The sequence below is a fragment of the Ursus americanus genome, chromosome 8 (assembly GCF_024610735.1).
Source record: "Ursus americanus isolate L20-20 chromosome 8, mUrsAme1.1.p, whole genome shotgun sequence".
NCBI classification, from domain to species: Eukaryota; Metazoa; Chordata; class Mammalia; order Carnivora; family Ursidae; genus Ursus; species Ursus americanus.
Genome location: NC_142134.1, coordinates 8,282,881 through 8,301,199, shown reverse-complemented (window position 1 = coordinate 8,301,199; position 18,319 = coordinate 8,282,881). Strand labels below are relative to the sequence as shown.

Below are 18,319 nucleotides of genomic sequence, written 5' to 3'. Positions count from 1 at the left end.
ACTCTAACCAAACAGGGTTGCCTGAGTATCGGCGCGGCAGGCCCCTCCCCCAGAAGGCAGGCTGAAAAATCAAGAAGCCCACAACCGGAGGCGCCTGGGTGGCGCAGTCATTGAGCGCCTGTCTCCGGCTTAGGGCGTGATCCCGGCGTTCCGGAAAGGAGTCCCTCATCGGGCTCCTCCGCTGGGAGCCTGCTTCTTCCTCTCCCACTCCCCTGCTTCTTCCTCTCTCACTCCCCTGCTTCTGTTTCGTTCTTGCTGACTGTCTGTTTCCCTCTCTCAGATAAGTAAATAAATAAAATCTTTAAAGAAGAAGCCCACATCTCTAAGATCCCTATAAAACAAGGGGCACGGCCTGGGACCCAGTCAATAATTTTGGGCTCTGGAAAGCCCGCAACCTCTCTTCATCAGAATGACAAGAAGGAGAAGCCCCCCCCCCCAGCAAAGAAAAGACAGTGAGTCAGTGGCCTCTGCCACAGAAGTAACGGATATGGATGTAACCAAATTATCAGAAATGGAATTCAGAGTAACAATGGTCAAGATAATGAGTAGACTTGAAAAAAGTATTCAGGAAAATATTACTGAGAATATACAATCCCTAAGGGCGGAAATGAGAGCGAATTTGACAGAAATTAAAAATTCTATGAGCCAAATGCAGGCAAAACTAGAGGCTCTGACGGCCAGGGTCACGGAAGCGGAGGAAAGGGTTAGTGAATTGGAGGATGGGTTAATAGAGGAAAAAATAAAAATAGAAGATGGTCTTAAAAAAATCCACGCCCACGAATGTTGGCTACGGGAGATTACTGACTCAACGAAACGATCCAATGTTAGAATCATCGGCATCCCCGAGGGGGTGGAGAAAAACAGAGGTCTAGAAGAGATATTTGAACAAATTGTAGCTGAAAACTTCCCTAATCTAGCAAGGGAAACAAAAATTCGTGTCCAAGAGGCAGAGAGGACCCCTCCCAAGCTCAACCATGACAGACCTACACCACGTCACGTCATAGTGCAATTCGCAAATATGAGATCCAAGGAAACAGTATTGAAAGCGGCCAGGGCAAAGAAATTTCTCACGTACCAAGGCAAAGGCATCAGAATTACATCAGACCTGTCTACACAGACCTGGAATGAGAGAAAGGGTTGGGGGAGCATTTTTAAAGCTCTTTCAGAGAAAAACATGCAGCCAAGGATCCTTTATCCAGCAAGGCTGTCATTCAGAATTGATGGAGAAATAAAGACATTTCAGAATCGACAGTCACTAGCCAATTTCGTAACCACGAAACCAGCCCTACAGGAGGTATTACGGGGGGTTCTATAAAAGTAAAAAGGCCCCAAGAGTGATACAAAACAGAAAGTCACAGCCAATACAAACAAAGACTTTACTGACAACATGGCAGAATTAAAAGCATATCTCTCAGTACTCAGCCTGAACATTAATGGTTTAAATTCTGGTTTCAAACGCCACAGGGTTGCAGATTGGATAAAAAGAAATGACCCATCCATTTGCTGTCTACAAGAGACTCATTTCGAACCCAAAGATGCATTCAGACTGAGAGTAAGGGGATGGAGTACCATCTTTCACGCAAATGGACCTCAAAAGAAAGCTGGGGTAGCAATTCTCATATCAGATAAATTGGATTTTAAACTACAGACTATAGTTAGAGATGCAGAAGGGCACTATATTATTCTTAAAGGAAGTATTCAACAAGTGGATATGACAATTATAAATATATATGCCCCCAACAGGGGAGCAGCAAGATACACAAGCCAACTCTTAACCAGAATAAAGAGACATATAGATAAAAATACATTAATAGTAGGGGACCTCAACACTCCACTCTCAGAAATAGACAGAACACCCTGGCAAAAACTAAGCAAAGAATCAAAGGCTTTGAATGCCATACTCGACGAGTTGGACCTCTTAGATATATATAGAACACTGCACCCCAGAACCAAAGAATACTCATTCTATTCTAATGCCCATGGAACATTTTCAAGAATAGACCATGTTCTGGGACACAAAACAGGTCTCAGCCGATACCAAAAGATTGAAATTATCCCCTGCATATTCTCAGACCACAACGCTCTGAAATTGGAACTCAACCACAAGGAAAAATTTGGAAGAAACTCAAACACTTGGAGACTAAGAACCATCCTGCTCAGGAATGACTCGATAAACCAGGAAATCAAAAATCAAATTAAACAATTTATGGAGACCAATGAGAATGAAAATACAACAGTCCAAAACCTATGGGATACTGCAAAGGCAGTCCTAAGGGGGAAATATATAGCCATCCAAGCCTCACTCAAAAGAATAGAAAAATCTAAAATGCAGTTTTTATATTCTCACCTCAAGAAGCTGGAACAGCAACAGAGGGACAGGCCTAATCCACGCACAAGGAAGCAGTTGACCAAAATTAAAGCTGAAATCAATCAAGCAGAAACCAGAAGTACAGTAGAGCAGATCAACAGGACTAGAAGCTGGTTCTTGGAGAGAATCAATAAAATTGACAGACCACTGGCAAGACTTATCCAAAAGAAAAAAGAAAGGACCCAGATTATTAAAATTATGAATGAAAAAGGAGAGGTCACGACGAACACCATTGAAATTGGAAGGATTATTAGAAATTTTTATCAACAGCTATATGCCAATAAACTAAGCAATCTGGAAGAGATGGAATCCTTCCTCGAAACCTATAAACTACCAAGATTGAAAAAGGAAGAAATTGATTTCTTAAACAGGCCAATTAATTATGAAGAAATTGAGTCAGTGATAAACAACCTTCCAAATAACAAAACTCCAGGCCCGGACGGTTTTCCTGGGGAATTCTACCAAACATTCAAAGAAGAAATAATACCTATTCTCCTAAAGCTATTTCAAAAAATAGAAACAGAAGGAAAGCTACCAAACTCATTCTATGAGGCCAATATTACCTTGATCCCCAAACCAGGCAAAGACCCCCTCAAAAAGGAGAATTACAGACCGATTTCCCTAATGAATATGGACGCCAAAATCCTCAACAAGATACTTGCTAATAGAATCCAACAGTTCATTAAAAGGATTATCCACCACGATCAAGTGGGATTCATACCTGGGATGCAAGCGTGGTTCAATATTCGCAAATCAATCAGCGTGATACATCATATCAACAAGAAAAGACTCAAGAACCATATGATCCTCTCAATCGATGCCGAAAAAGCATTTGACAAAATACAGCATCCTTTCCTGATTAAAACCCTTCAGAGTGTAGGAATAGAAGGTACATTTCTCAATCTCATAAAAGCCATCTATGAAAAGCCTACTGCAAATATTATTCTCAATGGGGAAAAGCTGGAAGCCTTTCCCTTAAGATCAGGAACACGACAAGGATGCCCACTCTCGCCACTATTATTCAACATAGTACTAGAAGTCCTTGCAACAGCAATCAGACAACAAAAAGGGATCAAAGGTATTCAAATCGGCAAAGAAGAAGTCAAAATGTCTCTCTTCGCAGACGATATGATACTCTATATGGAAAACCCAAAAGAAGCCACTCCCAAACTATTAGAAGTTATAGAGCAATTCAGTAACGTGGCGGGATACAAAATCAATGCTCAGAAATCAGTCGCATTTCTGTACACGAATAACGAGAACGAAGAAAGAGAAATCAGGGAATCCATCCCATTTACAATAGCACCAAAAACCATACGTTACCTTGGAATTAACTTAACCAGAGACGTAAAGGACCTTTATTCTAGAAACTATAAATCACTCTTAAAAGACATTGAGGAAGACATAAAAAGATGGAAAGATATTCCATGCTCATGGATCGGAAGAATTAACATAGTTAAAATGTCCATGCTACCCAGAGCAATCTACACTTTCAATGCTATCCCGATCAAAATACCGAGAACGTTTTTCAAAGAACTGGAACAAATAGTCCTTAAATTTGTATGGAACCAGAAAAGACCCCGAATCTCCAAGGAACTGTTGAAAAGGAAAAACAAAGCTGGGGGCATCACAATGCCGGATTTCGAGCTGTACTACAAAGCTGTGATCACAAAGACAGCATGGTACTGGCACAAAAACAGACACATAGACCAATGGAACAGAATAGAGAGCCCAGAAATGGACCCTCAGCTCTTTGGGCAACTAATATTTGATAAAGCAGGAAAAAACATCCGGTGGGAAAAAGACAGTCTCTTCAATAAATGGTGCTGGGAAAATTGGACAGCTACATGCAAAAGAATGAAACTTGACCACTATCTCACACCATACACAAAAATAAACTCCAAATGGATGAAAGACCTCGATGTGAGACAGGAATCCATCAAAATTCTAGAGGAGAACATAGGCAGCAACCTCTACGACATCGGCCAAAGCAACCTTTTTCATGACACATCCCCAAAGGCAAGAGAAACAAAAGATAAAATGAATTTATGGGACTTCATCAAGATTAAAAGTTTCTGCACATCCAAGGAAACAGTCAGAAAAACTAAGAGGCAGCCCACGGAATGGGAGAATATATTTGCAAATGACACTACAGATAAAGGACTGGTATCCAAGATCTACAAAGAACTTCTCAAACTCAATACACGAGAAACAAATAAACAAATCAAAAAATGGGCAGAAGATATGAACAGACACTTTTCCAATGAAGACATACAAATGGCTAACAGACACATGAAAAAATGTTCAAAATCATTAGCCATCAAGGAAATTCAAATCAAAACCACACTGAGATACCACCTTACGCCAGTTAGAATGGCAAAAATAGACAAGGCAAGAAACAACAATTGTTGGAGAGGATGTGGAGAAAGGGGATCCCTCCTACATTGTTGGTGGGAATGCAAGTTGGTACAGCCACTCTGGAAAACCGTGTGGAGGTCCCTTAAAAAGTTAAAAATTGAGCTACCCTATGATCCAGCCATTGCACTACTGGGTGTTTACCCCAAAGATACAGACGTAGTGAAGAGAAGGGCCATATGCACCCCAATGTTCATAGGAGCAATGTCCACAATAGCTAAATCGTGGAAGGAGCCGAGATGCCCTGCAACAGATGACTGGATTAAGAAGTTGTGGTCCATATATACAATGGAATATTACTCAGCAATCAGAAAGAATGAGTTCTCAACATTTGCTACAACATGGACAGCACTGGAGGAGATAATGCTTAGTGAAATAAGTCAAGCAGAGAAAGACAACTATCATATGATTTCTCTCATCTATGGAACATAAGAACTAGAATGATCAGTAGGGGAAGAAAGGGATAAAGAAAGGGGGGGTAATCAGAAGGGGGAATGAAACATGAGAGACTATGGACTATGAGAAACAAACTGAGGGCTACAGAGGGGAGGGGGGTGGGGGAATGGGATAGACCGGTGATGGGTAGTAAGGAGGGCACATATTGCATGGTGCACTGGGTGTTATACACAACTAATGAATCATCGAGCCTTACATCGAAAACCGGGGATGTACTGTATGGTGACTAACATAATATAATAAAAAATCATTATTAATAAAAAATAAACAGAAAAAAAAAAAGAGTAAAGTGGGGTACTCATTTATACAAAATAATTATTTTCCAAGCGTTATTTATCTTTAGTAATTTGTTTCATGGTTTGCTACTAACATTGTGTAAAGCCTAACTATGTTCATGTTTTACTATTAAAAAATAAAACACAAATATTTGGATAAAATGATGTAATAAAAATAAATCAACAACCATGTTCTCCTCCTTGTTGCCTCATCCTTTCCAACTCCCGAGCAGAGAGAACATATCCAGGATGATGCATATTTCAGGGGCTTTTTAGGAATGCCTGGCACTAACTAGTATTAGCAATCAGAAGTATTTCCAAATATAGTAAATGTTTGCTCTCAGTTGTTTCTACATTTTGTTTAAGCAAATCAGTGCCACAGTAAGAAAAAATAATTTACAATCTGAATTCCATTCTTATTTTCTGACCAACTGTTTTTAAAAGAACAATGGAGACAATATGTTTGAAACCACAATGATATAGATTTTGTAACAACAATGATGATGTTTTACCTTTAGATGATAAAAATACATAGTTGAATATTTTTTTTAAGATTTTATTTATTTATTAGACAGAGATAGAGACAGCCAGCGAGAGAGGGAACACAAGCAGGGGGAGTGGGAGAGGAAGAAGCAGGCTCATAGCGGAGGAGCCTGATGTGGGGCTCGATCCCACAACACCGGGATCACGCCCTGAGCCGAAGGCAGACGCTTAACCGCTGTGCCACCCAGGCGCCCCATAGTTGAATATTATTAAACATTAGGAACATGAGCCATATTTGCTAGAGTGTACATACACTAAACAAAAAGCTTTATGTAAAGCTTTATGTTATCTAGAATACGCTCTGACTTTCTTCAGGAAGACTAATGTTTTGGCTTCACAAGTCTCCTCTCCATACCGCCAGAATCAACACAAGGGTAGAGGCATTACTTGTATCAGGAAATAGTTTGGCTAAACCCCATCTCTGTAGAACCACGCCACATGTGGGCCACAAGTGCCAATAAAACAACAACAGAAGCAAAATAAATTTTTCTAATAATCAGAAAGCTCCAAAGTTAAGGTACATGGAGACACCTAAGCAGAAATTATAACAAATTATAAATCTGATGGTGACTTACATATCTTTACAACACCTTCAACATAATCCTATAGGCTGAGTTTTGTGATTTCCTTCAGTGTGATCTTTTCTATCAATATAAAGCTGAATCCTTTCTGAGACTTTTAAATACTTCTACTTAAGAACGTGTTACTTTTTGTAGTTCAGGGAAAATGACATACCTGCATTTTACTGACAGGACAATGAAATTTAAAAAAAAAGAAGGAAGGAAAGATCAATTAAATTCTTTACAGAGATCTTTTTAGAGATAGTTGGGCTTTGGTCATAAAATTGCTAACAATGAGAGGAGCTCAGCTTCTCCCCAAATAGCTACTGGCACCCTTTGCCTTTTAGATACATGAACTTGTTAACAATGTGATTGGTTAAGGAATTGCCTAATCATATATGTCAATAATAAAGAACAAAGCACCTTGCAGTTTTTTTTTTTCTTATTCGACTCCCCTGTGAAAGACAGATGTGTTGTGTCTAATTATTCACTGATTGGTATCGGGAGAAACATTAACATAATTGGCACATTTGTTCTAATTAACAGAGAAACTGCCACATGCCGCCCAACATGAAAAGTGAGTCCAGCAACCATTAGCTAGAAAAACCCACATCTATCAGAAAAGGTTACTCTGTTGAACTCAAACTGGAGCCCCTCGAGTCAGAACAGCAAGATCGAGAACGACACCACGGAGTTGAGAAGTGTATGCACCTAAGAGAATGGAGATTCAGCCCAGTGTCATCAGATGAGGTACATTAATCAAACAAATGCGAAAAGCAATTAGGGGTGATTACCAAGTGCACACTGAGCCAAGCTAAGCTTCTAGAAGGAGCATTAGCTAGAAGCTAGGAGTCTGCCAAGTTTTACTGACCAGTTTAGAAGTGACAAGTTTGAAGGTTTTCTTGTATATGTTTTAATCCTGCCCTTTAGAGCAGTGGTTCTCAAATTTGGTTGGATTTTAGAATCACTGGGGGGGGGGTATTAAAAATCTTGATAGCCAGGCTGCACATCCTACCAATTCCCGGGTGATCCCAATGGGCATCCTCGTTGGAGAACCAGGACTACATTCAGACTGGTTCTAATGTTCTTGCTAAAATGCAGACTTTGATTAAGTGGCCTGGGGTGGGGCTTGAGATTCTGCCTTCCTATGAAGTTCCCAGGTCATGTCAATACAGATCATCTATGCATCACGCTTTGAATAGTAAGGCCTTGGCAATTCTAGAAGATGTCCATAGCTAATAGCCTTCTGGAGACTTTTACCACGTAGGGTTTGGCTCCAATTGCTCCAGAGTTTGAAATCCCAGAATTATTTTCTTTTGATTTCTCACCATCTCTTGCATGACTAAGGAAGTCTTCATTATAGGATGCAAACAAAAGTTCTTTACCCGTAAAAGTTGTGGGTAAAAAGTGCCTTAAAAAACAAGGAGCAAAAGGCCATTAAAAAAAAAAAAAGTGTGCACAAAGACAAGAGCTTTCTCCCTCCACCTCCCACCACCCCCATAGCTATTGTAGAGAGATTGTTCCAGATGTTCTCTATTGTCAAGAATAGAGGCTACTTTGTTTATGCATCCATTTGTCTGTCAGATTTGCAATAAAATAAGACGCTTATTCACTTCTGTGTTGACTACTGTCCAAAATACTTTGTACGTTTCAATGGGTTTGTGAAAGCGTGTTTTTAATCTTTAAAAAAAAGCATTGGTCTTCAAGCATGCTGAAATTGTATCCTTAGACAATTGTAAAAAAAAAAGAAAAAAGAAAAAGAGAAAGCCAAAGAATTAAAAAAAGCATGTGGAAAATGTAGTGACATTTTGCTCAGTTGTAACTTCTGCAAAGGGAAGGGATTTGCTAAGAAAGGAATTTGTTTTCCTATTGAGGAAACACTCCCTTAATTGCACATATGTCTGGCTCATTGCTTTTAGAGCTGAATGTACACAGACCATACTGCGGAGGCAAACTTGTCCTGAAATCTGAAAACTTTCATTCCTAAAGCCTAAGTTCAACTATGAGAAGATAAAAGCACACTGACCTAATGAACTACTAAATTAACTAATAGTGACAACCACCAAAAATGCCCAAAGTAGAATGATTCTATCTAGTAATCTCTTCCACGACAGCAAAATGGCACTGAAATGTTCTTAAAATGCTAATTTTTTCAGGGTGAAGCAACCATAAATTGACGAGTAGATGGTTCGTTCCTAACCAGTCTTTCTTTTTTTTTTTTTTAAGATTTTATTTACTTATTTGACAGAGAGAGAGACAGCCAGACAGAGAGGGAACACAAGCAGGGGGAGTGGGAGAGGAAGAAGCAGGCTCCCAGCAGAGGAGCCCAATGCGGGGCTCGATCCCAGGACCCCGAGATCATGCCCTGAGCCGAAGGCAGATGCTTAAGGACTGAGCCACCCTACAAATTTGCCTTTCAGGGTAAGAAACTCGCAGCATTTCTTCTTACTTACCAAATAAGAGTGGGACTCTCTTACTAAGTCTGGCCACCTTTAGAAAATACTGGCTTTCTGCTCTCTAGGATGGCTTTTTATCACCCCCAGTGAGTTTACAGTAAATAGTGCCTCTAAGCATATGGAGGGGCTCACTGAAAGAAATTCCAAAGCAAGAGCACTTATTGAAGAAACATATACTTTTCTCAAGAAATAAAGGTCATGGAAATAAAAGACCATCTTGCCCTGTGATTAAAGACACAGTCTAGGTCATTGCCTGGTGCTGAAGCGCCACCAAGGGAGACTGTATTTGAAAACAGCTGAGGCCTGTTGATGAGTGATTTTAGGTCACCTGAGAAAAGCTCACTCTAGTGGATCCGCTGCACTTTAGCATGGAAGATTTTCCCTTCTCCTGAAACACCAAATAGTTTCTGGGTTTTATTCATTGAGTAAAATCAAAGTTAAAAATCATGTTCAGAATTTTTTGTCCTCACAGAAATTAAAGTATGTCCTTTATTTCTCCATCTCTCTCCATGTCTTTTACTTCTACCCTAAGACAAGCAGCCATCTTCTCTTGCTTGTGTTAAGGCAAGGTCCCCTAGACGGGTCCCTGCTTTCATTCTTACTCTACTAAAATCAATTTTCCATGCAGCAGCGAGAATGATCTTTGAAAAACATATATATCCCAACATGACAATTCTGTACTTGAAATCTCCAATGGCTTTTCATGCGTTCGGAGATACGTCCAGTCCACAAACTCGTCCTCCTGCCTCTGACTGAAGGTCTTTCTGCCCTCCTCACGGCGTCACTGTGTCTCTGAGCCACTGGCCTCTTTTTAAATCTATAGCCACATCCACTCCTTCTGAGCGTATTTTGCTCCCCCTGCCCGGAACGTCCTGACCCAAATCTTTTCACAACTGGCTCTTTCCTGTCACTCAGACCGCAGGTCGGATAGTGCCTCTGCAGACACATTCTCCTTGACTCCAAAGAGACTTCCAACCCCCAACAACCATCAACCTCTCAACATGACCTTGTCTTATTTCCTTTCACTCTCAATTATCAGACGGTATCTTGGCCATTTACTTCTATTCCTGTTTAGTCCTTTATTCTTTTTTAACCCGCTAGGGACTTTGGCTGACCTGTATCTCCCAGATACTAGAAAAGTATCCAGCACACAGTGAGTAGACAATAAATATTTCTTGAATCAAGGAATTAATAATTAAAAAATAAAAAGTATATGTTGAACTATAGCACAAAGGAACCGCTACGTATGTACTTAAGTCAAGCCACAGACGTGTCGTAAGTCCAGAAAAGGTTCATGATTTCTTATTGTTCTTTAAAAATTATGTTGGCATCATTTAACTTTATTATTATTTTTAACTTGGTTTACATGGTTACTTGGGCTTATGGTGATCACTGTGTATAATTATTAGAGGCAGATACTGGAAGAAAAACATATGGGGTAACCATGATAAAGAGGGGACGCCGACAACTTTTGATTGAACCAATGCAAAGCGTGCAAGCTGACTACTGATCAGGGAACCTAATGCTTGTGCAAAACGTTTGTGAGGCCGAGAGTCAGCTCGTAATAAAAACTCCTTCTTGTTGCTCCGCCCATGCTAGGAGAAAACCCCAACAGATACTACCGGGCACTGAGAGCAGGAGCTCTCCCCAAATCTGTATTCAAACTCTTCTTTTCTCTCTAAAGCTCTTTCTCCTGCAAAGAATATAAAGCACCGCTCGGAAGACAATGCACCTGCATGGAAATCATCAACATGAAGTTCCAGTTACGAGGGAACGGCCGTGAAACACGCACGCCTCTCACGAAACAAAATGTTCAGCGGCCACATTAATAATCAATTAGATGGCGTGCCACCTGATGCTGCACTTTCGGCGGAGCCTCCAGCTGCCAGCAGCTTTTTGCCCTGGCAGTATTAGCTTAAAAAAAAAAAAAAAATCTGTTCCCTGTTTATCAAGACTAAACTCTGCAAAATAATCTATTCTTTTGCACTTCAACCCATATTTTCCCACTTGCTAATTAGCGATGCAAATGTTGATAAATAAGATGACTGTTTCTAAGCACAACTGGGTCAATAAGTTGAACATTGTGCCCTGTTCCTCCAATTAAACTCCTATGAGAAATAGCTCAATTATAATTAGAGAAGCAATTATCCCCTTGTTAAAGGTGATACAAATCACAGGTTTTAGTGAAAAATTCAGTTTTGCTCCTACTGCCATGCCAACAAATCCTGTATCCATTGACGTTTTGATCCCAGTACTCTCCAAAAGAGATAATCTGATGAAATAAAGTATCTCTGAGTGTATTTCTGGCTCACCATGTGACAGCAACATTTTCTAGGCATAAACTAAGATGAGCAAAGAGGGATTCATTTCACAGAGTGCAGCTATGATACCACGGGAGCAATGTGCACCCATTTGTAGGTGTCTTAATTTTCTGGATTGTTTAGGGAGATGGGGGAGCTCGTCCATTGAAAGGGAGGCAAACGCATTCCCAGAAATGTAAGAAAGACATTATATTTTTGGCTTGGTCCTAGCAAAAAAGTTATTAAGATAGCTGCCAATACCATTTTAGAGTGTTTCTGGTAATTGTTTTTCTTTCTCTCTTCTAGTCTACTCTTAATTTTAACATGAGTATTATTAACCTTCCCTGTACTCCTTGAACTAAAGTAACTTACAATGCCCCCCCCCTTTTTTCCCTCCTGGTCCTACTGGGTTGGAACTTTGCCCTCAGGCTTCCGATTATTGGATCCCCTCACCTCACACTGAGTTCTCTCAATAAAGTTCCATCTTCAGGGGTGACAAACATCCTTCTTCTGGAAAGTTCCATCTCCATTTCCTGAAAGTAGCCAGAGCCAACAGAGACTCTTTCCTGACTACATTAATTAAATATAGTAAGAGAATCTACTAAGTAGATTCAGTCTGCTGGTATTAGAGATAAAACATGAGCAAAACCCCTTTTTGCTCCTTATTTCTTCACAATTTAGGCAGGCAAAGGAGTCAACAGATATATTTCAACACAAGCAGTAGTTGGGGCTATATAAAATCATTGTATATAGGGGCCAGCCTCATTGGTTCATCCATACCAGGTGTTAAATTCTGAAATAATTCTGTACGTGCTCCGAAGTAACTGAGTGCTCCCCCTTTCCGTCTCAATACTGGGTGGCTCCCGGCTCCACCCTCTGATTCAACACCTAAAGGGTTAATACCCAACACAGCATAAGGCCTTCCGAGTCTGCCCCGTGCTAAGGAAGTTGTATAGCTGTTAAATATTTTAAATGAAGAAAATAGATATAAAAGAAGGGCTTGGCAAGAAGATCAGAGGAGGGAGTGCCAAGCCTACCCATGTGCTAAATTTATCCTGGGGTGCCCACAGAATATATATACATTTTTTTACCCAATAAGTATTAAGGTGAGTTCTTAGTCAAAAGGGTCACCACCTGTAGAGATGGGAGTACAAGAAATCTGGATTGGCCTCTTCCTCCTCTGAAACTTTGTCACTCTCCTTCCTTTGGCTCTGAAAGGGAGAACTACCAACAGTAGCCTCAGCCCAGATTTCCTCTCTGAAATAAAATATGTGGGCTGCTCCAATGTCTTGGGACCATGATGACTAAGTGGACAACAGTAACTTTAAAAATCAGAAAAAAAGGACAGCAGCATGTCGTGATTTGCTGTAGATATTTCCATTAACAGGTCATTTGTAAAGTGAACATTTACATATGGGGCACCTGGTGGCTCAGTTGGTTGAGCGACTGACTCTTGGTTTTGGCTTAGGTCATGAACTCACTGCCCTGGGATCCAGCCCCATGTGGGGCTCTACACTCAGTGGAGAGTCTGCTTCAGATTCTCTCTCTCTCCCTCTCTCTGCCCCCCCACTCTTAAATCAATTAATCAATCTTTTTTTTTAAGTATATATTTACATAAATGAGGGCCTCTCCTTATTTAAAGCTTACAGTGTTATCTTCATTTGTAGCACTCATGGACTCTAACCAAAGCCCTGGCTAGAGAATACAGGAGGGCATATTGGTAGTGGTTCTTCATAGGACAGAAGTTTCATCTCTGCCTGCCCCACAGCACCGTCACAGGTACAATGCTCTCAGTTACTATTCTGAATTCAAGAGGTTGAATTCAGTCTTCTGTGAATCAGTGGGTGATAATATAACAATAGTATGAAAAGTGGCTGATGTTTCTTGAGCTTTCTACATGTTCTAAGTGATTCATATGTACCATCTCCTTTAAACTCCAAAACTACACTCTGGATAGATACTATTATTATTATTATTATCTCCATTTTATAATTCAGAAAACATATGTACAGAGGACTGAAATACCTTGCCCAAAGTAAAAAAGTTGAAAATGGTGATGCTTGTATTTACACCTAGATTTCTGTAAGAAAATTAGCTTAGCATTCTCAGTGGTGACTAAAGGCAAAATAGGGTGATATTAAATGTATTTATAACCTCAGAAATGTCTCTGCCAGTATTGGTATCAAAGGTGATACCACTGTAATTTAAGATTAGTAGAGTTCTTTAGAAATTTATTGACTTGTATGGGAGGAAGAAAATAATTATCAATGGAGCTAGACACATACTTATAAAACAAAGATCAACTGATTTGATCAGCCATGTATTCATTGAGCATTCACCACCAGAGTTTTTTTAGAATCGTTTGCCTTGGATACAAAAGAAGCACAAACCCTTGCCAGCATGGCCAGTCCTGAAGGACTGACTTTATTTATGGTAAAGCACAAGAGTCGATCTCTAAGCTCAATATTTCATTCTATGTTATTTTTATGCTTTTAGATTCTTCAAAAAATTTAAATATTAAGTAATGAATGCATTTATTATAAATTAAAATAATCTTACAATCTTTTAATTCACCAGGTTACATTTCATTCCTTTCCTTTTTCATTGATCTACCCCTCTTAAGCAACTGATCGTTGTAATGTGTCCCATTAAGGTATTTATTAGCTTTCTGATCTTAGTGATTCTAAGGGTGTTGGAGGAATCTACCTAGGAGTTTATTAGGCTGCTCTCGAGCACGGTTGTTTGATGTCTCTTCTGACTTCAAAAAAAAAAAAATAATAAAAGAAAAAAAGCCACATTAAATATAGTTCTTTGAATGTCAAATGGGTATATGATTTTTGAGCTTGCCAAGTGTTAATTGGTCTCTTCCCCACTGATGATACAAATAAAATTCACAGCCAATTAGTTTTCAGTCATGAATCTTTACTCCTTGACAAAGTGAACCACTTTGTTGGAGAGACTAAAAAAATGAAAAAATTACTAGGATCTCGTCACTGAAAGTCTTTGCAGCGATCAGCTAATCTGTAAGAAATGTTGGGTAAAAATAAGGCTATGGATACCCATGTTACTCAGAATATATTTTGATCTTTAAGGCAGATTAATGGAGGTCTACATTAGAATTTGTAAAAATACAATTAAGGAGACAGATGCACTATTATAATAAGTGAAATGAAATACTGAATAGAGAAGAGTTGCTTCCTTTCATCACACTAAATCATATTATGTATCAGTGTTGGAAGATAAAGTCTTGATGCGGTTGGATAAAACAGCTATAATCATGCAAAGTCTCTCCAATGCACTGCTAGAAAGTACCATGGAATGCCAGCTACAAGACAAAACATAGTTCCCTTCTTTCAGAGTAAAACAAAAAATTTCATTAACAGCGCTACTTTGAGTCTTTGCGTTGGCACATGGAGAGATATAAATGGCTGTGAGAGAGAAAAAAATGCAGTTGTTTTCTAAGAACCTTGCCTAAATTTCTAATTCATTCATTATTAATAGTAATTTAGGAAGCGCAAACAGATGTTTAATCATCTTGTTGTGAGACCAGCTAACTAAGCTAGCTCCCACCTTTGCTTCAACCTTCAAATGATTAAAAAACTATGAGAAATCTAATAGTAAATATACTACTAACTATGAAACATTTTTTGAACAATGGTGTGCCAATATTTTGCAATTTCATAGATAGGGATAATTCAGGGCTTATTTTTACAAAAAAAAAAAATCAGCGAGCCCATATGCAGGCCCAAATTGTGGTAATTAAAAATGCCTCTTTCCATAAATGCAATAAAGAGTAAAAATTCCAAAGGACTCAGTATAGTTTGGGGGTTAACAAGGACCAACAAGTTGGTAGCGATATATGTCACTTGTCAAATTGAAGTGTTTCTGGGCCCACGGAATACCAGATTAGCTAAGGCAATAGTGTCTGATGCCTATTAGGATGTCTCCTAACAATCATAAAAGGTAACAGTTTTGAGAGTTTAGAGTTATTTGTTAACGAATGAAAGACACAGTATTAGACGATTTTCCTCAACAAGTATGCTTCATGATGGTGAATGGCTCAAGGAGGGCATGGTATTCTCTTCTGGTCGTGTAGGCCTATCCCCTGTAGACAGGCATTTTCAAAGGACACTGTATGGTTTGGTGCTAATGAAAAACATGGTATGTATCTGATTCGTCATGCTTCATTAACAATCAATAGACTTTGTTTTAGCAAAAACAAAAAATGAAAATGAAGGGCTTGATGGAAAGCTTATGGTAGGAAACTAATTGACACTTGTTATTTCTCAAGCATGTTCTTATTCACGGTGTGTAGATATGGCCTTTAGATCACACCATGGAACAGGAAATGTCTATGTGGGGTGCACAGGCTCACACACGTGCACGCACACACACACACGCACACACCCTTTTTACATTATTTGCATATGATCAAGAACAATAATAAAATTGATAGTAAATTATTGTCTTATCAACTCTCTATATGATAAGTGTCAGATAAAATAAAGCAGCGTTTCTGATTTCTTGAAAGAGAATGACAAAATTAAACCAAGCTGCCTGTGGCTTTGTCCAGTGGGGCATTCTAATTGACTCCCAAGTCATTAATCAGTTCCCAATCAATCTATTTTGCCAGCAGCAGGCAGTTAGGACTCCATTACCAACCATTCATCATGCCATACCCTAATTCACTGCACCATTAGCCATGGATTAGGCCTCTGTTAGAATAACTGAGTGCCAACTGCAAAATGCAAAGAATTTTTGTTACTCACCTCAGCCACTGGGATCCCTTCGGGTGGTCGACACTGGAGCAAGACTTCCTGTTCCAAGGATACTTCCTTTCCCAGGGGTTCCTGCTCAAATGTCTTCCGTAGATCTGGAAAGCACAGGTAATAAAATACATGACAAAACTAATAACTGACATTTGTTCATTTACGGAAAATGCAATAAAAATGCCTCAGTTTAGTACTTTATGTATCTTTTTATTTTTTTAACCACACGTTGTTAGTACTGTACCATAATCTGGGTTATTATATTCTGTGTGGTGGAAAACATGAAATTCAGAGGCTATTAACTGCTTCTACCTTAATCTTCAATGGAATGCTTTGGAAAACCTCATTTACACAATCAGTGAAATTGATTAATTACATTTCCTTAGTATTTCTTGATCATCAATTATGGTGATCACATTTTTTTAAATCAAAAGAGCCCCATTATCATGATACTTATACACACAGAGTCTGTTACATATACAAATATTTTTCTTTCTTCGTAATAGGTATTATTGAAATTGTAATAATTCTGAGATCTTTTGATCAATAACTTAACTCAAGAGGGAGTTTCTGTTTCAGAGTGGGAAACAGAATCCTGGAGTCCTGAAAGAATGAAGGTAACTTCTTGAGGTATCTCAAACAGGAAGCAAAAAAAGAGGAACTGTGGGGATGAGTCTAGAAATATCTCCATATGTAATTATGTAGCCATTCTTCAATTAGAAGATTAAATGGTCATTTTGCCCAAATATGCCAACTCCCCAATCACATATTTATATAGTTATAGTTGTTAAGATATATGCAGGAGACTTTTAGAAAAATTGTTATAGGTGGACACAAACATATCAGAAATCAGTTTATAATTTTAAACACCAAAACTAAAAAATAAATGATCCAGCCATAGAGCTTTGAAGCAACATTAACAATAACAACAACAACAACAAAACCGAAAAACATACCAAATATTTTATTTCACACATGCACAGTTTCAGCTCCTTCCAGTGAAAAGTTATTGGAATTTTATCCAGTTGGTTTTGATTATAAATTAACGCTCCTATCCTTTCATGCCATGGCTCTGATAAAGACTTAAGAATCAAAAAGTACCATTTTAGCCTATTGAACTATGGGTGGAAGCCCAAAGACTGGAGGTAATATCCCTAAGGTCTCTCAAGGAGCTATCAGAAAGCACCTTCTGGAATAATGGACACAGAGAAAAATCCATTGTTACATACTTGCCATTTATTGAATTTTTTGGCCTAAGAAAACTTTCAAGAGCTCGAGGGTTGTGAGAAAACTATGGATCTGTGTGATTTGAGGTAAGACAAGGGGCTCTCCATATGTGATGGAATTTCTGGCAGAAGGCCACTTCTAATTTGATTATCATGAAATTGAGTATATTGCAGAAATAAACACTTAAAATACAATTATTAGAACTTATAAATGATCAAAACCGTGTCCTTATTTTACATATAAGAAACTTAGCTATCAAATTACTCAAAGCCTTACAGCAAAATCATCAATGCTACGTTAGCACCTGCTGAGCCTTGATTTGTGCCTGTTTTGCTATTACACACATCCCTTTCTCACATCTTTTTGTTAATCTGTGTCCTTCCAGCACAAACATTAAACACTTTTCTACTCTGTCTCTTCTTACATGGTAGCTTCTCTCTGTGCTCACTCTGGCAGCACAGACACCACAGCGGCTTCTCTCTGTTTTGGAGCTGCATTAAGATAAAACTCTGGCAAAACGCCAAATACTGATCAAAAGAATAGCAACAATGAACAACTTTCATGGGATAAAATGCTCTTGAAAACATATACCTTGTTTGTAAAAAAAAAAAAAAAATTCTGAAAAACTCCCATCTGATGTAGGGTAGGGTGAAGACATAATGACTGGAATTAGTTCTCAAATTAAAGAACCCCCGGACTCACTCTTGGTTAAATTAATCAGCATATCACAAAATGAGGGCTAAGAATAAGAGTGAGACACATGTATCCAAAGAGCTAAAACAAATTCTTTTAATATTTATTAATCCTGTGCTTTGGTTGACACTTGATTAGGTACTTAAGATGACGATGTGTAAGACAGACTCAAGACTAGAAAGGTAAGCTGAGGTCTACTTGTGAAGCACCTTTCGCCATGCTGAGGAATGGCAAACTCCCAAAAGCTTTTAAGCAAA

The 18,319-nt window shown here is 38.9% G+C and overlaps 1 protein-coding gene across 4 annotated transcripts in view; it reads right to left on the bottom strand.

Moving 5' to 3' along the window:
- Nucleotides 1–18,319, bottom strand: part of UNC5C (unc-5 netrin receptor C) — a 341,321-nt gene that overhangs the window by 83,484 nt on the left and 239,518 nt on the right. For all 4 annotated transcript variants that reach the window (XM_045792166.2, XM_045792163.2, XM_045792156.2 and 1 more), the window contains exon 4: nucleotides 16,143–16,246. In XM_045792166.2, the coding sequence (XP_045648122.1) occupies nucleotides 16,143–16,246 (104 nt within the window). The remainder of the gene's footprint in view (nucleotides 1–16,142; nucleotides 16,247–18,319) is intronic.